Below are 24,737 nucleotides of genomic sequence, written 5' to 3'. Positions count from 1 at the left end.
CTTTAACACTCTGCGCCACGGGGCTCGTTCAACTGCTAGAAGCACCATGGAAATGCTAGGGGCTGTATAAAGGTTCCTTGCCCCCAAGTGAGCATGAGTCTCTGGAAATGCCTGTTGAAAAGGGCATGTGAAGTGCCATCAAGTCGCTTCTGACTTGTGGAGATCCTGTGAATTAATGCCCTCCAAAATGTCCTGTCATTAGTAGCCTAGCAAACTGAGGACCCTCGTGGCTTCCTTGATATGGAGTCCATCAAGGGTCGTTTTGTAGAAAAATAGGTGGTGGAGCTCATTAGCATAATTCATTAGCATATGCCACCCCCCACCAGCCAAAAGCAACTCAACGCAAGAAAGGAGAGCCCCAGGGCAGCCGAAGTAGGCCTCGCTCGCCTGGTGCTCTCCTGGGCCACTGCCCCCAGTCAAAAGGCCAGCAAGCCACCTGCTACCCAGAATCACATAAGAAGTGGAGAAAGGGTGGTGTGGGCTTCTCCAGAAGTTACTGAGGGTTTCTGGGGGCGTGGCAAAGCTCCTGGTGGCCGGCTGGCTGTCCGCTCTTCTAATCCTGGGATTGTTATGCAGCTGCACCTACTATTCAATGGACAAGGTAGGTGGAGAGTTCCTGTGAGTTCCTGCTGAATTCAAGGCCTGGAGTCCATCCATCTCCTATTGGGTCTTCCTGTTTTCTGGCTGCCTTCAAGTTTTCCTAGCTTCACTGTCCTTTTCCAGTGACAGTCATCTTCTCATGATGTGACCAGTGCACAATAGCCTCAATTTAGTCATTTTAACTTCTAGGGAAACTTCAGGCTTTTTTTGACCTAGAACCCACTTCTTTGGGGGGTTTGGAAGTCCTGCAAAACTCTCCTCTTTCAACACCACATTTTGGATAATTTGGCTTTCTTCCTGTCAGCTTTCTTCATTGTCCAACTTTCACATCCACCCATAGCAATGGGAGATACAGTGGAATAAATTCTCTTGCTCTTGGCCGCCAGCAACACAGGCGGTGGACATCACCAAGCATCAGTACGGCCTCCCTGCCACATTCTGGCCTACTCGGGAGTAGTGCTCGACTATGACTGCTTTATTCATTGTTCCTCTCTAGCCAGGGATTAGTTTTTTGAAACAGTCACCATCTGAATTTTTTATTTAGTGAATTTTAATGAGCAAATTGGTTTGTTTGGTTTTATGCTTAGTTGTTTTAGAAATTTTTTTTTTGTTGTTTTGACTCACCCTGAGCCCATTTGGGGAGGGCAGGATAGGAAGGAAGGAGAAGAATGCAGATTTATACTCCCCCCCCTTCTCTTTGAATCAGAGACTCGGAACGGTTTACAATCTCCTATATCTTCCTCCCCCACAACTGACATCCTGTGAGGTGGGTGGGACTGAGAGAGCTCTCAGGGCAACTAGAATGATTAAAGGGCTGGAGCACTTTCCCTATGAAGAAAGGTTGAAACGCTTGGGACTTTAGCTTGGAGAAACGTCGACTGTGGGGTGACATGATAGAGGTTTACAAGATAATGCATGGTATGGAGAAAGTAGAGAAAGAAGTCCTTTTCTCCCTTTCTCACAATACAAGAACTCGTGGGCATTCGATGAAATTGCTGAGCAGACAGGTTAAAACGGATAAAAGGAAGTACTTCTTCACCCAAAGGGTGATTAACATGTGGAATTCACTGCCACAGGAGGTGGTGGCAGCCACAAGTATAGCCACCTTCAAGAGGGGTTTAGATAAAAATATGGAGCACAGGTCCATCAGTGGCTATTAGCCACAGTGTATGTGTGTATATAACATTTTTTGCCACTGTGTGACACAGAGTGTTGGACTTGATGGGCCGTTGGCCTGATCCAACATGGCTTCTCTTATGTTCTTATGTTCTCTCCCAGAAGCTGTCCTTTCAAGGACAACTCCTGCGAGAGCTATGGCCGACCCAAGGCCATTCCAGCAGCTGCAAGTGGAGGAGTGGGGAATCAAACCCGGTTCTCCCAGATAAGAGTCTGCACACTTAACCGCTACATCAGACTGGCTCTCTAGAATGTGAAGGGGGGATATTGATTGACTTGGGACGCTCAGAATGTATTTGGGTTTGTCGACATTCATCAGATGTATGACATTAATTTGTTTATAATTTAAACGTATAGTCTGCCCTCCTTTGAGTTCACAGGGCTCAGTATAAAAACAAACATTAAAACAATTGTGACAATTCGATAAATAACTAGAACTGTCTTCATTGCCATGAAAACTTCAGCGTTCCAAAACGATGTCACTGTCTCACGGGCAGGGCTGGTTCGCTCACTAGGCAAACTAGGCGGTTGCCTAGGGCGCCGGGAGGTGGGGGCGGCAAATTCGGCTCTCCCGCCCTCTGGTGCCCCAGCCAGCAACCGCCTAGTTTGCCTTCGTCCCTCCCTCCCTCCCCCCCGCATGCCGCCATGACCTCTGCTGCTGTGCCTGTCGCTAGCCCCCTCCGGCTCCCTGCTCGCCCCCTCCAGCCCGCCAATGCCCCCTGCGCCTCCACCTCCACTGCTCTGCTCGCTCACTCACTCACCACCCCTCCCCTCCGTTGCTCGGCCAGACTAAAACTAAGGCCTGCCAGCTCCTGTTAACAAAACGCACAGGTGCAGGCTGCCAGGAGCTGGCAGGCCTTAGTTTTAGTTGCAGCGAGTGGCGGAGGGGAGGGGTGGCGAGTGAGCAGAGTGGCATTGGCAGAAGCATGGGGGGCATTGGCGGGGTGGGAGGGCAGGGGCAGGCCAGAGGGGGCTAGCGGTGGCAGGGAGGGAGGTAAATGGGAAAGGGAGGGAAGGGGGGTGGAGGAGGTGGGTGGCTGCTGCGCCTTGGTGGGGCACAGGGGGTGGGTGGGATGGAGTGTGGCCATGGGGGGGGGCAGAGGGGCAGACTGCCTAGGGCACCAGGCACCCACAGGCCGGCGCTGCTCACAGGAGAGGGAGCAAGATGGAGGGTGGAAGGGGGTGCTAGACAAGACGGTGCCTGTTGCTATCCTCAACCCAAAGCCGGTTTCTTTTCCTTGCAAGCCTCGTGGGACTGTGTTAGGTCCTGCAGGGCATGGTTGTTGCTGGGCAGAGAGCTCCACCAGGTAGGAGCCAGGGTTCTGGTTGAGGACAGCCGGCTGTCTTTTGGGCTGGGGATCACCAGTAAGTTGTTTTCAGCAGCAGGGGTCATTTTGTAGAAGAATAGGTGGTGGAACTCATTAGCATAACTCATTAGCATATGCTGGTGCCCCCCCCCCCAGCCAAAAGCCACCCAATGTAAGAAAGGAGAGCTCTGGGTGAGCGAGGCCTACTTGACCTGGCTAGAGATCCAGCCACCCAAGCAGGCCTTGCTCACCTGGGGCTCTCCCGGGCTGCTCCACCCCCAGTCTAAAGGCCAGCAAGCTGCCTGCCACCCAAAATCACATAAGTGGAGAAAGCGTGGCACAGGCTTCTCCAGGGGTTGATGAGGGCTGCTGGGGGCCTGGCAAAGCCCCTGGTGGCTGGCTGGCTGCCCGCTCTCCTAATCCAGGGATTGTTATGCAGCTGCACCTACTACTCAATGGACAAGGTAGGTAGGTGGGGAGGAAGAGGGGGAACCCTCAGAAAGGTTCAGGAGCTGTGCTCCTGCTGCGCTTCTGCTGAATCTGAGGCCTGCTGAGCGTAAAGCTCTTTGGGGGACATACCAGAGGAAGAATTCTGACAGATTCATTGTCAGCCCGATCCTAAACAGAGTCAGTGGATTTAGAAGGGCATAACTCTGTTTAGGATTGGGCATGAACCCGCCGTCTCAGACGCACCACCACTAACTGGCTTCCACACAGTGGAACGCTACAAACGGAACATTCTCACGTTTGGCTGCCAGTTCTCGAGGGCTGGTTCGCACATGCATGTGGATCTCGTCGTGGACTTGAAATCTTCTGTCACCTTGCCTGCACAAATGGGTCCAAATATGTGGGTCCCCAACGTAGTCCCTGTGGACACCATGCACAGCGTATTGGTGGAACTCTCTGTCTGGGGCAGAGATGCTCTGGATTCTTGGTGCTTGACGGGGGGCACAGTGAGAGGGTTTTTGGAGTTCTGGCCCCGCTGGTGGACCTCCTGATGGCACCTGGTTTTTTTGGCCACTGTGTGACACTGAGTGTTGGACGGTATGGGCTGTTGGCCTGATCCAACATGGCTTCTCTTATGTTCTTATGTGACACAGAGTGTTGGACTGTATGGGCTGTTGGCCTGATCCAACATGGCTTCTCTTATGTTCTTACGGACCTCCTGATGGCACCTGGTTTTTTTGGCCACTGTGTGTGACACAGAGTGTTGGACTGGATGGGCTGTTGGCCTGATCCAACATGGCTTCTCTTATGTTCTTACGGACCTCCTGATGGCACCTGTTTTTTTTGGCCACTGTGTGTGACACAGAGTGTTGGACTGTATGGGCTGTTGGCCTGATCCAACATGGCTTCTCTTATGTTCTTATGGACCTCCTGATGGCACCTGGTTTTTTTGGCCACTGTGTGTGACACAGAGTGTTGGACTGGATGGGCTGTTGGCCTGATCCAACATGGCTTCTCTTACGTTCTTATGGACCTCCTGATGGCACCTGGTTTTTTTGGCCACTGTGTGTGACACAGAGTGTTGGACTGGATGGGCTGTTGGCCTGATCCAACATGGCTTCTCTTATGTTCTTATGGACCTCCTGATGGCACCTGGGTTTTTTTGCTACTGTGTGACACAGAGTGTTGGACTGGATGGGCCATTGGCCTGATCCAACATGGCTTCTCTAATGTTCTTACAGTCATGCTGCCAAAACACCTTTCCTGGTGCCCTCCAAGTTTTGGGGTTTTTTTTAGAAAATAGGGGGGACTAAGTGGGGATCTTGCACAGCAGGGCTTTTGATTGGGCGCTGGAGAGCAGATGGGTTGTACAGACTGAAATGACGTTTCAGCAGCAGCCGCCATTGCAGTATTTGTTTTGTTCTCCCTGCTGTTCCCCAACGTAGTTTTAAACTACTTCTGTTGTCCCCTTAGGGTTGCCCGGAAGATGCGGTGAAGTTGGAACTTAACATGGGGGGCGGGGAGTGAATGTTGTCACTGTACAATGAAACCGCCCCTAATGCAACTCAGAAGCACCAGCTTTGTTCCAGGATGATGCTACGGTTTTAGGGCCAGTGCTAGAGCTTCTGGGTAATGCTGGAAGGTACAGCAGTTCTGTTTGTGCAATCCCTGGTTTGGCCAGCATGCTTCTGCCTGCCAAACAGTTGAGTATCAGCCCTGTAGCCACAGGGGGGGGGGACTATGGGGGCACTGCCCCCTGACTTCCAGGCAGGGCCCCCTGACTTCTCAGGGGCCCTCCGAAGTGCAGCCTACTTTTTTTTCTTTTTCTCCAGAAGAAAGCTTATGAGAAGCGGTAAGGCCCACAGTGGATGGGAAAGGGCGCCCCCTGACTTTTAAAATCCTGGCTATGCCCCTGCTGAGCATCATCAGGCAGTGGCCATAATTTCTGGGAGTTTGCCCACCTTTAGTGGGCTCGTGGCAAGCCCATCTCCCCTGAATTTTGGCTTCCTCTGTGTGGTTGGCTCCGCCTCCTGCAGGAGCCATTTTGTGGATGGTTCTGCCTCCTGCAACAGCCATTTTGTGGTTGGCTCCGCCTCCTGCAGCAGCCATTTTGTGATCGTGCCCACCACCCTGGGTCAGAATTCCACAGGTATCCACAGGATCAAAAAGGTTATGGACCCTGCCCTACTATCCCGGAACTCCCCTGTTCCCACTGCGCCATTCAGCCCAGCCATTTCCCAGGTTCGCCCATCAGCGGCAGAGAAATCAAGTTGACCCCGATGTGAACTGGGCCTAAAATGGGCCCAGTAGTGACCTACCTCTCAAGGTTGGTTTGCAAGCAAGCTGAATGAGCTGGGTGAGCAACAGGAGCCGTTTGTGCGTGCGCGTTAAGTGCCGTCGTGTCGCTTCCGACTTCACAGCGACCCTGTGCGTGAACGTTCTCCAACATGTCCTGCCCTTCACAGACTTGCTCAGGTCTTGCAAACTGAAGGCAGCTGTTGAGCAAAATCAAATTGGAAAGGGGGCTTGGCTAAGTTTGGTAGCTCACCTCCCAGCCCTTAAAAACAGCTTGTTTTCTCATTTACGGATGCACAGACGACACCATGATTGTTATTTATTTTTTTTCCGAACAGGCCATTAGCGTTTCAGATAATCTCTGCGCTTTGCAGATGAAGGCTTAACCGTCTGGCCCAAGTGTTTACCACTGATTATCGGCCCTGTACTTTGGACGCTATCAGAGGAAGGGATGCCCGCCGCGGGGCCTGGTCCTCTCACCCTTCCTATTACTACCTGTCAGAGGCCGGGAGTGATCTCTGAAACTGTACAGTCGTCGCAGAAGCGCAGATAGTTTCTGACAGCTGATCAAAGAGGAGCGCCAAAGGCCTGATAAGCGGGGATGTGTTTGGGGCGCTTTTAACTTTTGAGAAAACTCCCGGGCGTTTGCATTCTCCTCTGCTCTTCTCCCCCACCCGCCCCCACCTCATCAGGCTGGCACAAACCAGGCCCGCTAAAGCACTGCATATTCAGTTACCTAATTGTGGAGTGGACTGCATGCCATCCGTGCGCCAAAACTGGAACTGTAATCTCATTCCGAGCGGGAATGATTGAAAGTAAGCCGTTGCAGGAGACTCGCCGTTTAATAGACATGAATAATTTTAATTTGTACTTTGAAGTGGTCTAGGGGGCCGCAATCTAATCTTTGCATTTAGTCGAATGCCGCGTCCTATTTTTGAATTAGGAAACAACTGCAAATTAAGACAATGGTGGTGGGTTTTTTTTTTTAAAGCAGCCTTTCTGGAGAGTGTGTCGGTTTTCACTCTCATACATCAGCTGGCGTCTTCCAGCAGTTTCAGAGAGAGGCTATTGCAGGGGTGGAATTCTAGCAGGAGCTCCTTTGCATATGAGGCCACATACCCCTGATGTAGCCAGTCCTCCAAGAGCTTACAAAAAAGAGCCTTGTAAGCAATGTTCCCTCTAAGCTGCAGAGTCTTGTGAGCAAAAATTTTACTTTGTGAGCTACTAGCAATAAAGTTGTGAGCTACTGCATGAATCAGTGTGCTCTGGGGGCCATCCTTCCTGAGAAGACAAAAATGTGTGAGCTGGAGGCTAAAAATCTGTGAGCTAGCTCACACTCATTCAGCCTAGAGGGAACACTGCTTGTAAGCTCTTGGAGGACTGGCTGCATCAGGGGTGTGTGGCCTAATATGCAAAGGAGCTCCTGCTAGAATTCCACCCCTCGACTGTTGCTACAAATGTCCCGATATGCCAGGAACGATCCTTGTTTTCTGATCCTTCATAAATCGCCGCCCCAGTTGTGGTCGATGGCTTGTTAAGACTGTGGCCATGCAACATGTTGCTAGAGTTGTCGTCCTTCAGGGGTCAGTCCCTTTCTTCTGTCTCTGTGTGGGTCTGCACATGCGGTTTCTTTAGTGCACATGCAAACAAAAGCATGTGTATGAACAGCAAGGCCCCCCACAGCTGCTGTTCTGAACTGTCAAGCGATTCTGTATTTCCAGCTTATCTTCATTGGAAAGAGCAAATATCCTTTTGGGCCTTTGAATCAGCTTCTGTAGAGTTGTCGTTGTTCAGTTGCAGTCGAGTCCGACTCTTTGCGACCCCATGGACAAAGTCATGCCAGGCCCTCCCGTCTTCCACCATCTGTAGAGTACTGGAGATTAATCCAGCGCACAGCAGAAAGAGCAAAGCTGTCTAAAGTGTTTTGGTGTAGCGGTTAAGTGTGCGGACTCTTATCTGGAAGAACCAGGTTTGATTCCCCACTCCTCCACTTGCACCTGCTAGCATGGCCTTGGGTCAGCCATAGCTCTGGCAGAGGTTGTCCTTGAAAGGGCAGCTGCTGTGAGAGCCCTCTCCAGCCCCACCCACCTCACAGGGTGTTTGTTGTGGGGGAGGAAGGTAAAGGAGATTGTGAGCTGCTCTGAGACTCTTCGGAGTGGAGGGCGGGATATAAATCCAATATCTTCTTCTTCTAAAGTGTGCAATGCTGGGAGGGGGGGAGTCTTGGAGTGAGAGCTGACGTGTTACAAGGGGGCTTCCATTTCCACCTGTGACATTTGTTGGAGGGACTAGGCAGAAGCCCTGGCCTGAAGAGTCCAGCTGGCCTGATCTCATTAGACTTTGGAAGCTAAGCAGGATCAGCCTGGCTAAGACTTGGATGGGAGACCACCAAGGAAGTCCAGGGTCGCTACACAGAGCCTGGCAATGGCATACCACCTCTGAACGTCTCTTGCCTCAAAAATCCTATGGAGTCACTGTCTGTCAGCCTCGACTTGACAGCACTTCACAGACATGCATGCTCACTCTCTCGTCTCTCGCGCTCTCTCTCTCATCCATTCTCCTCTATCTCTTTCCGATGCTCTGAGACGCCAACTGGATCCCAGCCCACCGGCTCTGAACACGGTGCTAGGACACTTTCAAAGAAATTGTCTGATAAAATCCCAGTGTAGGGAATGTGTAAGACAGCACAGTGCACCACCATACCAATCTTGGTGCTTGGCGGGGGTCACAGTGGGAGGACTTCTGGAGTTCTGGCCCCACTGATGGCACCTGGGTTTTCTGGCCACTGCGTGACACAGAATGTTGGACTGGATGGGCCATTGTGCTGATCCAACGTGGCTTCTCTTATGTTCTCTTATGTGCTGTGTATATTCAAAATCACAATGCTTAAAAAGAAAATACCACACCCCTGCACCCATCCTGTTTGTGCTGAGGGAGTACCAGGTATCCAGGAGAAGAAAGCGGATACCAGGGCACTTGGTTGCAAGAGCAAAACTGGGCAGAGCGGTCTGGCTTCTTTCTGCAGTCAACAGTTGACATCGCTGGCTGGAACTTAATTTGGGACTGATATTAATCCAGTCTCTGGGCTAAGCTTAAATTGATGTCTCCCATCGTTTCGTGTCGCCACAAAAACAGAGAAACAAAATTGAGAGTTCCAACTTCTGCTGTGGTTACCATCGCTTGGATTCTCTATGTTGAGTGCTGGAGAACAGAGGCAATTCCAAAAATAATACACATAAATTATACGAATAAATGGGAGATGAAAAAGACAGTTTTCTGCTTGCAAGACAATCTGTGAATATCTAGAATAGGCAAACCTTGATGAGACAAAGCTGTTCCACATATTAGCAAATCATAGCACTTGTGCACGTTGTTTGTTTCTTCAAGTCCAACCTTCGTATCTCTTGCCTTCTCTTCTCTTACCTTTCCTCCAACAAGCTCAGGGCAACATCTCCCTTTCATTCTACCCTCACAACAACCCTGCGATGTAGGTTAGCCTGAGTGAGAGAGAGAGACTGGCTATGGCCACCTAATAAGTAGCATGGATGAGTGGAGATTTGAACTCAAGCCTGGTTTGGCACTGGTTCTAGTGCGCTACCCCACAGTGTCTTCACACCAGCTTGTTTCTGGCAGCCAGCTGAGGATTCTGACTTGGCCCATCTTCTTTCAAGGCACCAGCAAGACCCATCCTTGTTTCACCTTCAGCAAGATGGCTGCTGCTTGCACCTTCCAACCAGACCCTGGGAAGCTATCAGCGCAGTCCTCCTCAAATGAAGCTGTTTTTAATCCTCGTTAATCTTAATGCTTTGGGGAGGGGAACCAAGCACATATTTAACTCTTCCCTTGAACTCAGTGGGACTTACTTGTGCTGGATCTGACCCCCCAAGTATCTTATTTAGACCAGGGGTGTCAAACATGCGGCCTGGGGGCTGAATCAGGCTCCCAGAGGGCTCCTAGCAGCCCTGCAAGCAACTCACTGTCGTCCGCTTCCTTCTCCCTCTCTTGCTTCCGTCTGCATCACAACCTGCTTTGCCAGTCTTGCTCAATCGCACAGGAGCTGCAGAGCAAAGCTCCTCCCTTGGGGGGGGAAGTGGGGGAAGGAGAGCTCGCTTTGCCAGGCTCTCTCAGTTGCGCAGCAGAGCTACTGAGCCAAGCCTCTCTTCTGTTGGCTGAGGCTCAGCAAGCCAGTGAGGTGGATTAGGCTGAGTGTGTGTGTCTGTGTCCCTTATAAAGTTTATATCACCCTGACCCGGCATTACATTTTATGGCACACGTGGATGGCCCGGTCCATCAAGGTCAAGATCTGGCCCTCATAGCAAATGAGTTCGACACCCCTGATTTAGACACTTGTGTTCCACTCTTCTCCCCAAATGGGGACAACTACGTTCTTCTTTCTTCCATTTCATCCTCACGACGACAGCAATCCGGCTGTATCTAGGAGGTTCCGATTCAAATCCCTGCTGTGCCATGGGAGTTTAAAGGGTGATCTTGAGCCAGGCGTTCCCTCTCCGCCTGACCTGCTTCACAAGGTTGTTGTTGGGGGGATTAAAACAGAGGCGGGGAGAACAATGTCAGAGGCCGCCCGGGGGAGAAAAGTGAGCCATAAATATCCAAAATAAATAAAATATCTCCTAGGAATGTGTCCTGAAGCTCTGGCCCTGCCCGCCAAGCTGATGTCCTCCGTCCCTCTTCGGCACCGTGACCAACCCCGGCTCTCTTGTTTGTCTCTCGTAGGTGCCTTCGATCGGAGCATGACCCTGCTGGAAGTCTGTGGGAGCTGGCCCGAGAGCTTCGGTCTCCGCCACATGTCTTCCGTCGAACACACGGACGAGGGCCTTAGGGAACGGCTGGCCGATGCCATGTCCGAGTCGCCCAGTAGGGACATAGTGGGATCTGGAACAGGTACACAGAAGAGGTGTGATCAGAGATCACATACGTCTCTCACCCAATGGTGATTTCCTTTCACTAACTTCTAATCTTGATGTCCCCCTTGCCTTTTCTCCAGGGATGCGCGCAAAGCAGCCCCGCCTCCCGGGGCCCTGAATTTTGGGGGAGGGAGGCAGGGAGATGGGATCGTCCAGCGCCTTTCTGTCAAGACCAGCTGAGGGGGCAACACTGGGAAGATGCCCACAGAACAACTTCCCGGGATGTAAGAGAGCTGGGAAGAGGCGCTTGACAGACAAGGGAGGGGGGTTCTGGCAAGAGGGGAGGGTTAACCCTTTCATTTCACGCCTCTGCAACCATTGTTTCCTCCCAGAGAGCTCATTGCAGTGGGGGAGGGGGGTAGCCATTTAAACTGGATGGGAGAAAAGGGTTCAGCAGTCTTTTCCCCCAGCGACTCTTCCACATTCTCCAAAGCAGATGCCAATTAATTTTTTTCTTCACTGAGGGATCTCGCTCACAAATGGAATCTCTGGTCAAGCCTGGTTTGACACTAACAGAGGCCTTGAAGCTGGTTGTGAGTGTCTTGGGATCTGGTCTTGGGATCATCGACTTCTCCAGGCTGGGGTGTGTGTGTGTTTTTGCTAGAATCTCCGCTGGGGTTGTCAACTCCTGCTTGAGCAGTACCGGGAGATCTGGGGGTGGAGCCTTAGAAGGGTGGAGTTTGGAGAGGGGAGGGGCCTCAGCATGATACAATGCCGTATAGTGCACCCTCCAAAGCTGCCACCCTCCAAAGTCTCCAGGGGAACCGATCTGTGTCAACTGGAGATCAGTTATAATCCTGGTAGATCTCCAGCCCCCACCTGGAGGCTGGCACCCCCAGTCTCTGCTTGAGTCATTTCTGAGCACCTGCTGGCTGCTGCCGGGGCGGAGCAAATGGGCCCGCAGTTCAGCAGCGCAGCAAACAAAATGCGGATTGGATTTGGCTCCTTAAGAAAGTCAATCAGCTGCGGATTGAATTTTGCCATTCCCAGCCCACCTTGCTCGCCCATGGTTCCCTTTGATGCAACATCAGCGCTGAAATGACATTGCGTGTGAGGCTCGCCGATGACCTCCTCCTGCACCCGCAGTGTGGTCTCTTCTCCCCGTTCCCACCTGTTTCATTCTCCTTGATGAAGAAGAAGATATTGAATTTATAATAATAAGTATCTTTATTGCATTAGCAAAATATTGCTATAGCGACCAACCAAATACAAGAATAAGAGAAAAAGGGAACAAAGAGAAAACACAAGGCATCATCCAGTACCTCATTCCATACTACGATGAGAAATCATACAATCCTAGAGTATCTAGAATAAAATGTCAATAAAAATGTTAAAACCTAAAAATCTACAATTTCTAAACTTTTAGAACCTTAGCAATCTAAATTTAAAATGTAAAACATTCAACAAAATTTAACCAGGACTACACTAGAAAAGAACTGAGAGTGATAATAGGGAGCGATCAATGAGCCGCGGTCTTCATTTTCTTTTCCATGACGACAGCCACAAACCTTGCAACTTGAAAAGTATTGGATTTCTATCCCGCCCTGTACTCTGAATCGCAGAGTCTCAGAGCAGCTCACAATCTCCTTTATCTTCCCCTCCCCACAACAGACACCCTGTGAGGTGGGTGGGGCTGAGAGAGCTCTCTCAGAAGCCGAAAGCTATGGCTGACCCAAGGCCATTCCAGCAGCTGCAAGTGGAGGAGGGGGGAATCAAACCCCGGTTCCCCCAGATAAGAGTCTGCGCACTTAACCACTATACCAAACTGGCTCTCTGATGGCAGTCCAATTCACTCCAATCTCATGGTGACATGAAAAAAAAATACTAGCATTTTTAACTTTAGTGAGGGTTTCGTTCCATGGGGAAGCACCCCCCAACGACCAGTGCCCCTCCCTTTCTGCAAACAACATTGTCACATGCCCCCCCCACACACACACACACGTGGTGGACACAGATCAGTCATGACGCTCAGCTGAAGGCCGCTCGGTGTAATTATCTGCCTTCGACAAAGTGCTGGCTCCCATAATCCAAATTAATCCATCTCCATCAGTGTCCATTATTGTGATAAATTAAAGGGCCCATTAACATAAATGGAATGGCACCCCAGAGACCCCGTCCTGCTCAAGGGGCCTTCACGCATGTCGCAGCTCCTTCTGTCGGGATTTGCGTTTACCAAGCCCTCTCCCCGCTGGCGAGCGAGAGTCCCGGCTCTAGGGTTGCCAAGTCCAATTCAAGAAATGTCTGGGGACTTTGGGGGTGGAGCCAGGAGACTTTGGGGGTGGAGCCAGGAGACTTTGGGAGTGGAGCCAAGATCAAGGCTGTGACAAGCAGAATTGAACTCCAAAGGGAGTTCTGGCCATCACATTTAAAGGGATGGCACACCTTTTCAATGCCTTCCTTCCATAGGAAATAATGAAGGATAGGGGCACCTTCTTTTGGAGCTCATAGAATTGGACCCCCTGGTCCAATCTTTTTGAAACTTGGGGAGTATTTTGGGGAGATGCCCTAGATGCTATACTGAAAATTTGGTGCCTCTACCCCCAAAAACAGCCCCCCCAGAGTCCCAGATACCCGTGGATCAATTCGCCATGATTTCCTATGGGAATAAATCTCCATAGGGAATAACAGAGTTCCCAGCAGACATTTCCCTCCCCTCCCCCCGCTTTCTGATGACCCTGAAGCAGGGGGAGGGCCTCCAAACCGGGGGATCCCCTGTCCCCACCTGGGGATTGGCGACCCTACCCGGCTCTGTGCTGTGATTGACAACTGAGATCACTCGCAAAACAAGCTTTTAATGAAGAGGCTGAAGTTGGTTCCTTATTCGCAGTTCCTTATCCATTCCTCATCTGTTACTTATTTGCGAATTCAACCAAAAACACTGAAGAGAGTTTGAAAGCTCTGAACCCCAAAATGAGGTCTGGACCCCCATATATCATACACCCCGACGTTCAGGGGACTCTGCCCTTCGAGAAGATGTGCTGCTTCGTGGCCCAGTGAGCGGTTCTCATGCCAGCTGCTCCAGAGCAAGGAGCCCCAGGACACTCAGAGAGCAGCACATGTCTTCTCGAAAGGCAGAGTCCCCTGAATGTGGGGGTGAATGATATATGGGGGTCCAGACCTTATTTGGGCTTCAGAGGAATGAATAAGGAAATGCAAATAAGGAACCAACTTCAGCCTCCTCTTTTGGTGTTGTATTGGTCGTGCCAGATCCTTGGGCATCTCTGTGTAGAGGGAAGGAGATTGCTTAGCATATAAAATGGGAACTGTGGAATTTCATTGTTCTTCATTCTGTTTCTCTTTTTTTAAGGATAAGGCTTCTGTTCACAAAACAGTTTCAGAGGCTAGCCAGTTTGGTCTGCAGCAGAACAGTTAGATTCAAGTCCAGTCCCCAAGACAAACTCTAGAGCGGCGGGTGTCAGACATGCGCCCCAGAGGCCGAATCAGGCCCCCGAGCAACTGGCTGTTATCTGCTTCTTTCTCCCTCTCTCTTGCTTCCTTCTGCATCTCAGCTTGCTTTACAAGGTTTGCGCAATTGCACAGGAGCTACAGAGCAAAACCTCTATTTTCTCCATTGGCTGAGGCTCCTCCACCTCCTGGTCCCTCCTGGTGAAGGAAGGAAAGAGCCGGAGCTTCCTTTGCCCAGTTCCCTGGATCCCATGGGAGAAATACAAAAGAAAGCACCTTTAAGGCCAACAAGTGCTAATGCTTTAAGCGTGTTTTATTTTAAGGTTTACAAAAAAAAATCTTTAGTCATGTTTGTCGGTGTTATTTAAAAAGTTGATATCTCTGTTACCTAATCTTAAATAGGTATACACATGGCCAGGCCCAACACAGCCCAGCCCAGCCCAGCCCCAAAAAGTCTTATTTATGTCAGATCCGGCCCTCATAACAGATGAGTTTGACACCCCTGATCTAGAGATACCATCAGTGAGTGAGAGGCAACAACTAGAGGGGGGGCCATTGGGTTTCTCGGGAGCAAACTGGATGTGCTTTGGTAGTTGTGTTTTTGGAGTTGTCAGCAATGTTTACAATTTTATTTTCAAGCCTGGGAGAGGTGGGGGTCTCATTCAGGCCAGGTCTAGAACATGCAAGGAGAGAGGAGTTAGCCGCTAGGGGAGGGCAGGATATAAATTTTGTCATATAAATTTGATAAAATAAATAAAATAAAATAAAATAAAATAAGCCTTCCAACCTGAAATAACCTTCAGGGGGCACTTATCAGTTAGCTCTTTGACTGTGGGACAAACTAGACTTGGCAGCATCCATGGGCTATGACCACCCCACTCCGGCGGTTAAGTGCATGGACTCTTATCTGGGAGAACCAGCTTTGATTCCCCACTCCTCCACTTGCAGCTGCTCATGTGACCTTGAGTCAGTCATAAGTTCTCGCAGAGCGGTTCCTCTCAAGAGCAATTCTCTCGGAGCTCTCTCAGCCCCCACCTACCCCACAGGGAAGGGAGATTGTAAGCCGCTCTGAGACTCCTTTGAGTCGTGAAGGGCAGGGTGCGAATCCAAGATCTTTTTCTTCTCCCGCCACTGTTTTGGCTCTTGTGATGGGTTGCAGACCTCCAGGTGGTGGCTGGAGATCTCCTGGGATTACTAACAATCTTTAGGCAACCTGGAGAAAATGGCCACTCTGGAAGATGGACTCTATGGCATTATACCTCACTGAAGTCCCTCCCCTCCCCCAAAATCTCCAGATATTTCCCAACCTGGAGTTGGCAACCATAGGTGGAACGAGGGCACCTCAGGCCACCATGCCACTTTGCTTCGAAGTGGCCGTGGTGTCCACAGATCAGGCCCAAGCAAGTCTGGTCTGGCTCTGAGTGGCGTATGGAGGGTGCCTTCCATTGCTCTAAGACAATGCCCTACTTTTCCAGAGCAGGCTACGACCAAAATATCTCTGCAGCAAAAAGAAGTGCATCCAAGCAGCGCCATCCCCAGACCCTCGGAAGCTGTCTTTCTCATTCCACTAGGGGTGCCAGGCATGGTACAACCACAGAGTTTATGACCTTTCCTAGAGAGGTCTGACCTCACTTCCACAATTGCCCTGAAAGTGATGCCATCACCCCATGGCCGTTATTTTTATTTTTCTCCCACTGCCTCTCCCCATGGGAGGTGGGAACTGGTGATAATTCAGCAGCTGATTGGCTTTCTTAAGGAGCCAAAGACAGCTGCTAGATCTTCACTCACTGGTTCTCCAGAAGGTCTATCAAAGGTTGGCCATCCCTTTGGAGGAAACCCTTTGGCAACTGTCAAAAGGCAGCCACCTTCCAGACAGCAGTGATGGTTCACTAATGAAGGTATTCGTTTCAGTGTCTTTATCAACCGTAGCCCTAAGTAAAGGGATAGTGAGATACCAACAGTTTTAAAAAGGTTTTAAAAAGAAAAAAATATATGTTGGTACAAAGATCATTGCACAAATTCAGGCTCTTTTCACTGCACAAATTCAGGCTGTTTCAACGAAATTTGAAATTGTTTTTCTGTTGCTTGCAGGGCTTTTTTGTAGGAAAAAGCCCAGCAGGGATTCATTTGCATATTAGGCCGCACCCCCTGACACCAAGACAGCCGGAACTGCGTTCCTGCTCCCAAAAAAGCCCTGTTTGAATGAGAGGATGAGGCAGAAGTGGTGACCATTCAGAAGACCAGTTTGCCCCGTTTATGTTTGACAAGGCGTGACTGAAGCAAAAACCAATAAGGCGGGGGGGGGGGTCTTGAAAAGGGAGCAGGAGGGGAGGGATAGTTTTGTGACTCCCTCCTCCGCTAAAGAGGCCGCCAATCGTTAGCCGACTGCATATCTCATTAAAACTTTTTGCAGTGTTCAAAACTGATTAGCAAGCAGAAGTCAAGATGAATGGACTTTCTCTTACATTATATCAAAAGAGAATCAGCCTTGTCCTAACCCCACTAATATTTACTCGGTTGTTGAAAGCATTCATCTTGCTTTTATTTCAAAACATATTTTTTGCTTAGTCTTCACTTTCTCTAATGCTTTTCCACCCAGCCAGGCGAGGACTGAACGATTGCAGCAATGTCTTTGTTGAGGAACGCCATAAATTTCTCCCCACAACTGGTTTTTGTATTTTGCAATAAGTCTGAAATAAATCTTTTCGCTCCTAGGATGGGGCTGGTTTAATTCTAACAGCCCATTGTGTAAGCAAGGTGGAGAACGGATTCTCCCGTTAGGTTTGGTGTGGCTTGGTCCCGTGACAGCGGACAGTCAGTGGGGCTTAATGCCCAACAGGCCATTTTTTTGTGTGTCTAAAGCTGCCTTGGGATGCACTTTGACCCACATGATTGCACTTTGACCTGCATCAACCTGTCTCCACAGGGCTGGAGACATCCTGTAAATCATCTCTAGAGCCTTACAAACAAGCTCACCCTAACCCGCATCCAGGGGTCATTTCGTAGCAGGAGCTCCTTTGCATATTAGGCCACACCCCTCTGATGTAGCCAATCCTCCAAGAGTTTTCAGGGCTCTTTTTTGTAAGCTCTTGGAGGATTGGCTACATTGGGGGGGTGGCCTAATATGCAAAGGAGCTCCTGCTGTGAAATGACCCCTGCCCGCATCCATCTCCCCACATAGGGAATGGAACAGATAGATCATTGTCTGTTCTCAGAGACCAAGGGTCTAACTATGTGTCACATTTTCCCCTAGGTCAGGGGTGTCAAACTCATTTGTTATGAGGGCCAGATTTGACATAAATGAGGCTTTCTTGGGCCAAGCCGTGTTCGTCGTAAAACGTAATGCCAGGTAGCAGAGTTATAAACTTTATAAAAGATACAGACAAACACAGCTAAAGATTTTTTAAAACATGCTTAAACGATTAGCACTCTTGCAATATTTTGTTTATTTAACAGTCTCCGATAACTGACCCCTCTTGCTCTGAATTATTGCATCAACATCTGGAGCAGGGGTGGCGAAATGTGCATAATGTAAGAGCCACATAGAACCAACGACGGATGTCTGAAAGCCGCAAGACGTGAACATTAGATGTTTGAGGGAAGGGAGGAAGGCAAATTTTTATTTATTTATTTAGTACATTTGTACCGTGAAGGGCTCGGGGCGGATTCCAATAAGCTAAATAGATGGGAGGAAGGAGGGAGAGGTGGAAACTTTAAATGCATTCTCCCAACTGCCAACTGACTTGGCTTGGAGAAGTGACTTAAAGAGACAGATGCCTTCTCCAAGCCTGCAGACAGGGCAGTGGGGGCTTCAAGAGCCACACCATATGTGTGAAAGAGCCACATGTGGTTCCCAAGCCGCAGTTCGGCCACCCGTGACCTGGAGACAATGTCTGTGCTGTAGCAATCTTGAGTAGGCTGTTCGGGTACATGTCTGTAACTTGCAAACCTACTTTTGATTTATTGACATTCATTACAGAACTCTCATGGTCAATGCTTTGAGTGTAAGACCCAGGGGGAAACAGGAAGTGGCTGGGCATTGTGAGCTTTTGTACATAAGTTGCTTCATGCGCTAGTCAGCCAATGGAAAAAACAGAGGCTTTGCTCTGTAGCTCCTGTGCAATTGAGCAAACCTGGCAAAATAAGCTGTGATGCAGAAAGGAGCAAGAGAGAGAGAGAAGGAAACAGATGACAGTGAGTTGCTCGGGGGCCTGATAGGAGCTCTGTGGGGGCCTAATCTGGCCCTCGAGCTGCATGTTTGACATCCCTGCCCTAGGTCTTTTAACAGGGATGCGCAATCAAACATACATTGCGGGCACTGTGCTGGGAACTGAATCCCAAGCGTGCTTGGGTCCAGTTCTAGTTGGCACTGCGGTGCAGGAGAGAGGTGGCTTCAGCGTTCCCCCCTGCACAATTTCCCTGACTTGAAACAGCTGTAAAGGGTTGTCACTAGGGGCTCCACCTGCACTGATAGGAGTACACCTGATTGCCCCCAAATGGCATACCTCCTCGGGTAATGGGACGGGAGCTGTAAACCTGCTGTCCTCACAGGCTGATCCAGATCAGGCCTTCCTGTTCTTGGAAATCAGTTCTCAGCAGCAAGCATGGCATTGCGCGCATCGGGGGAAATGTGGCGCCTGGGTGGGCTCATGATCAGACTTGTCCTGAAAGAAATTGGTTTAATCTCAGTGCAGATGTCTGAGATTAGCCTTGCCTGTTGTTGTGTTCACTTCTGCCTTCCCAATATTGCCTGCTGAGCAGAACGTCCCTGAAGGGAAAGGTGGATTTATCCTCCCCGTAGAAACTGTAGACCTGGGAGCTTTCTCAAAGGTACTTCCTCTCAGCCTGTAAGCAGAGCTGGCCCAGGCAGACACGACGCCCCCACACACACACCCCAATGCCGATCGGCTGATCGACGGGTAAAAATACTGCTGCCACCGCAGTTTGGTGCCAGTTTGGTGTAGTGGTGAAGTGTGCAGACTCTTATCTGGGAGAACCGGGTTTGATTCCCCACTCCTCCACTTGCACCTGCTGGCATGGCCTTGGGCCACGTAGAATCAGCATCAGATGTTTGAGAGCCGCAAGATACGAATGTCAGATGTTTGAGAGCAGGAAGGAAGGCAAATAGATGGAGTAGGGAGGTGGAAAGAAAGCAACTTGAACTTTGAATGTATTCCATAAGCTTCCAGCTGGCTTGGAGAAGTGGTTTTAAAAAGATAAATGTATTCTCCAAGTCTGCCGACAGGACAGTGAAGGTGTCAGGAGCCACATGATGTGTGTGGAAGAGCCACGTGTAGCTCCCAAGCAGTGTTCCCTCTAAGCTGAGTGAGCGTGAGCTAGCTCACAGATTTTTAGCCGTCAGCTCACATCTTTCTTTCCACCCCCCTACTCCATCTATTTGCCTTCCTTCCTGCTCTCAAACATCTGACATTCATATCTTGTGGCTCTCAAACATCTGATGTTGATTCTACGTGGCTCTTACATTAAGCAAGTTTGGCCATCAGGAAAAATGGCCCCCGAGCACACTAATTTATGCAGTAGCTCACAGCTTTAATGCCAGTAGCTCACAAAGTAGAATTTTTGCCCACAAGACTCTGCAACTTAGAGGGAACATTGCCGGGGACTGTCTTGATCATCTGGGAATTGGGCGTGAGGAGCCACCAATATGCAGATGATGTTGAGTTTGGTTTGTCCCTAACAGGTGAGGCAGGCGGGTCCATGGAATTCCTGAACAAGTGCCTGGATTAATGGCCAGTAAATGGAAGCTCAGGCCAGAAAAGTCTGAAACGCTGTTGGTCATCATGGGGTCCTTGAATCCCAAGCCACGATTTGGCCATCCCTGGTACAGGTTCTGCAGCATGATTGCACAGACATAGACTCTGATATTTGTCACAGAATTAAGCATTTTTTGGAGGTATCCGTTTTTGAAAGTGTCGGAAAGAGATGGCTGCCATTGACTGGAATTTGCACCATGTCCTCTCTGATCTAGAAGGCTTCCACTTATATCGTCATGTCCAAAGAAGTGTGTGCCTTGCGGAGGGGGGGCGGGCAGGACAGAATAAGATCTGGATTTCAAAATGCCCGATACAAGCCACACATTGCATGTCCAAGTGGATTGTGCTAGAGTCACACCCAAGTCCCACTGATAAGCGCAGGCTGTCCTCCTGCCAGGTTCAGGCCCCAAACTGCCCTCCCTGGCCCGGCTTGAAGGGTCTTATTTTGTCTTCTGGTGATGCATGGCTAGAATTCCTGTTTATATTTCTTCAGCTCTTTGCTGTCTAAATGTTTGGGAAGATGTTGAGCGAAACTTTGGCACTCTCAAGCCATTGAAACGGAGGCATGGGAAGGGGGGGGGAGCGGTTTGCAGGGCAAAAAACTTCCAGCCTTTCTTCAGAAGGCTCTTTCCAAGCTTAAGGATCATTGACCCGGTCAAAGGTGAGACCAGAACAATGAGATAAACAGGGAGAGGTTAAGAAGGATTTTCTTGGCTTCTCACTCACTGAATAGAAAAAGACAGACGCCCCATTCCTTGAACAAACGCTGATTCCACACGTCTGGGAGCAGCAGATGGGTCACACTGCCTCCCTGCACATGGAGGGTTAGCGCATGAGGAAGACAGATGGCTTCGAATTCTTTTCCCTGACATGCTAGCTTTCTACAGGAATAAAAAGGTAAAGGTAGTCCCCTGTGCAAGCACCAGTCATTTTCAACTCCGGGGTGACGTTGCTTTCGCAACGTTTTCACGGCAGACTTTTTATGGGGTGGTTTGCCATTGCCTTCCCGAGTCATCTTCACTCCCCCCCTCCCCAGCAAGCTGGGGACTCATTTGACCGACCTTGGAAGGATGGAAGGCTGAGTCAACCTGGAGCCAGCTACCTGAACCAGCTTCCTCCGGGATCGAACTCAGGTTGTAAGCAGAGGGCTCCGATTGTAGTACTGCAGCTTTACCACTGTGTGCCACAGAGCTGTTTCTACAGGAACAGAGGACTTCATTTAATACAGAGGACAGTCAGATACGCCATTCTTCCCCTTCACTACTGAATTCTACACCACTGAATTTTTATGACAACTGCATTTGAGGCTTAATGGTCAAATGCCTCTTTTGCATGCAGAAGGTCCCCAGTTCTATCCCTGGCTTCTCCAGCTGAACGGGATCTTAGGTAGCACAACTGGGAAGATCCTTTTCTTGCCTGAGACCCTGGAGAGTTACAGGCAGAGACAGCACGGGCAGGACCGAACTGGGTGGCCCAGAGCTCCGGGTTAAGGCAGCTTCAGCACTTCCTTTCGAGGTGTTATTCGTGGAAGAGGCCCTGGCTCAGTGCTGGGCATAGAGTTGGAAGGGACTTCCAGGGTCATCTACTCCAATTGCCTGCACAATGCAGGAAACTCATAAATACCACCCCCCTCCTAAATTCACAGGATCCACATTGCTGTCAGATGGCTATCCAGCCTCTGTTAAAAAAACCTCCAAGGAAGGAGAGCCCACCACCTCCCGAGGAAGCCTCTTCCACTGAGGAATCGCTCTAACAGTCAGGAAGTTCTTCCTAATGTTGAGCCGGAAACACTTTTGATTTAATTTCAACCCATTGGTTCTGGTCCTACCTTCCGGGGCCACAGAAAACAATTCCACACCATCCTCTAGAGGACAGCCTTTCAAGTACTTGAAGATGGTGATCATATCACCTCTCAGCCACCTCCTCTCCAGGCTAAACATCCCCAGCTCCTTTGACCTTCCTTCATAGAACTTGCTTATCATGCAAAATGCACCCCAAGTACAACACTTTGACATCCCTGATTTGAAGGATCCTGAGTACCAGGCAATGTTCCCTCTAATTTTTCCCCCTTACTGAATGGAGCAGTCCACATCCTGAGCAGAATAGAACAGCTGTGATCTTAAAATGAGGAATGGGTAGTGCAGGACCCAGCGTGGCTCCAAATGGGTGCTGAGCCTGGCTCCCTGGCGTCATGAGCAGCTGCTCAAACACAGAGAACATTGGGACCAGGTGCCGGGATCTGCCTGAGATCTTGGAGGGTCACTACCAACTGGAGCAGTTGGATCAGCGCTCTGACTTGGTTAGACGGCGGCTTCAGAATGTTCATATCAACAGAAGATAAACAGAAGGCAGCCTTTCATTTTTAACAATTAGGAGTTTATTGAACTGTTTGTATATGAGAATGTGCTTCTCTTGCACACTTCGTTGAGGGTATCCAAAGGGAGCTTATCTTTCATAAAAATTCAAAGGCGTTTACATTTAATTGGCTTATTCATCAGTTAATCAGTTTGACACTGGTTTTTAATCGGTCGATGGCCCTTTCCCTGATTTTTAAAAAATGGCTTTGTGAGCCCCATTTCTTAAAAAAAGGCAGAAGGGTATTTTCCAAGGTCTCAGAAACAGAGAGCTACCATTTCAACTCTGAAGCGTCTGCTAAAAACCGTCGAAAGGGCTAGCAGAATAGATCTTACCCTACTGGAAACTTTGATGGCCCGGAAGTTCTCTTCTGCTTAAGACATCTCTGACTTGCTGCAACAGCAGTGACTATCAGAGTAGGAGCAAAGGCAGCCAAATCTGGAGAAAGAGCAGGGGTGGGGAGAAAGAGACGTGGCCGAAATCATGGCCGTGGTCAGGGCTTTTTTTGTAGCAGGAACTCCTTTGCGTATTAGGCCACACAGCCCTGATGTCGGTGGAAATACAGCAGATGGTGATGTGAATAAATCGCCCCAGTGAGATCACAAAAGTGTGTGCTCGCTAACTGTGTTTTGGCTGCTTTGTGAGAGTGCGTTCACTTTCATTTAGTGGAAGTTTAGCTGCTGAGGGTTGAGGAGATGAAGACTGTATTCAGGGGAAGTGCACCACTGTATTTTTATTTATTTATGTTAGGGAATAGGAAGTCTCCCATCTCCATCCCCAAAGTCCCCAGATGTTTTCTGAGTTGGACCTGGCAACCCCTAGTCCTGGGTCGATGGGTCATCCAAGAATCTCTGGGTCGATGGGTCATCCATGACCACATGCTCTGTCACCTTCCTCACTCGTATTCTGTCTACCAGGGGGACCTTTAATACTTCAAGTTTTCTACCGCCAAGCTTTTACTATCCAAGGTACAAGTGACACAGTCAAAAAGGAGTTTGTTTTCGGAGTGCAAAACTGTAGTGATTATTTGTCCAGCCCCGACATGTATCTTCATGACATGCTGTTCAGAGTGCGCCCCTGATTTAAAGGATGCAATGGAACAGGGACTCACACTGAGACATGACAGGCAGCTCTTTCTGTGGGTAGGTAGCCCTACTGCGCTTCTGCATCTTGAAAAGGTTACATCATGGCAGATGCAGAGATGCAGCATAATTACCCACCTCCAGCACAGTCTGCTGGGAGGCAGAATGGGGACTCAAGCAGAGAAACAGTAGGCATCCTCCTCTCTGAATGCATGCTGCAGGCTCTACTTCAAGATGGGTAGCCATGTTAGTCCATCTGTAGCAGTAGAACAAAGTAAGGGTCGAGTAGCACTATAAAAGCTAACAAAATTTGTGGAAGGATCACAGCTGTCTGAAGAAGTGAGCAGTGATTCGCAAAAGCTCATACCGTGCCGCAAATTTTCCTGGTCTTTAAGGTATCACTGGACTCTTTTCTAAGGGCCAACTTATGTAACTAACCAGCAGTTGTCTTTTAGTACACAGTCAGGGAACGCCTGGATGCTTGCATTTTTTTACACACGCAATTCAAGTCTGCCCCTGCTCTGTTTGCATTTCATTTCTCCCCAAAATGCTCTTGCTTGGGGTTCTCTCCCCTGCAGCTTCCTGCTGCCGAGTCCATTTCATCTTCCTCCCATCCCGTCACGTCCCAGGTGTGCTTTTCTATCCTCGAAGTGCAGAAATTCATATACCTGCCATCAGCAGTTACAAACTATTTTTGTCCTGCAAAGTCCATTAGAAAAGCTTTAAAAGCTGGCGTCCCCTCGGGTTTGTCACTCCGCAGCGCCGAGGTGAGGAAGTGTGTACTTTATACGACTCCCCCGTAAGCTTCCCAAAAGGAAACCGGCCATTCCTCGCTCTGATTCCCTTGCCAAGAGATGCATTTTTTGGCTTTCGAAGCCCTTCCAAATCACAGGAATCTTGGCCACCTGCCATTCTTAAGCCTTCTCAGCGGGGGAGAAGCAGCCGCCTGCTCCAAAGGTAGGCAGCTAAACAAGCGATTTCCTCTTCCCGGCTTCCGTTGAAGGCTAAAACATGCAGGGCTTGAGCAGGGAGCTGCGTTTTGCTGCTCGGTGTGGAGACGTCCAGAGCGGGGCTAAAAATACTTCCAGGGGGAAGTGAGTCCAACTCTCATTTCACACAGCTCTACATCTTGTGGCATTTCCAAGACCAAAATGCAGTGGGCCCTGTTCCCAGCACAAACTGAAAACGCTTTGAAGCTGCCCTAGTTCTTGTGGATTCTCCTAAAGAACCTTTCTGGAGTTTGGGGTGTGTGTGTGTGTGTGTGAGAGAGAGAATTTATTGTTGACTTTCTTACCTCATTTCCACAAGATGTAGTGATGACTGATGGTTTTTAAAAAATAAAAGATGTGATACACAGGCCTCAGCTTCAGC

At 49.6% G+C, this 24,737-nt stretch overlaps 1 protein-coding gene across 5 annotated transcripts in view; it reads left to right on the top strand.

The window, feature by feature from the left end:
• Positions 1-24,737, top strand: part of BCAS3 (BCAS3 microtubule associated cell migration factor) — an 831,824-nt gene that overhangs the window by 772,350 nt on the left and 34,737 nt on the right. For 3 of the 5 annotated variants that reach the window (XM_060259085.1, XM_060259086.1, XM_060259089.1), the window contains one exon: positions 10,560-10,727. In XM_060259085.1, the coding sequence (XP_060115068.1) occupies positions 10,560-10,727 (168 nt within the window). Of the gene's footprint in view, positions 1-10,559; positions 10,777-24,737 lie in introns of all 5 variants that reach the window. The other 2 variants (XM_060259088.1, XM_060259087.1) reach the window with 2 other exon arrangements.

The sequence above is a fragment of the Heteronotia binoei genome, chromosome 18 (assembly GCF_032191835.1).
Source record: "Heteronotia binoei isolate CCM8104 ecotype False Entrance Well chromosome 18, APGP_CSIRO_Hbin_v1, whole genome shotgun sequence".
In the NCBI taxonomy this organism is placed as follows: domain Eukaryota; kingdom Metazoa; phylum Chordata; class Lepidosauria; order Squamata; family Gekkonidae; genus Heteronotia; species Heteronotia binoei.
This window is presented reverse-complemented; position numbering and strand designations above follow the sequence as displayed.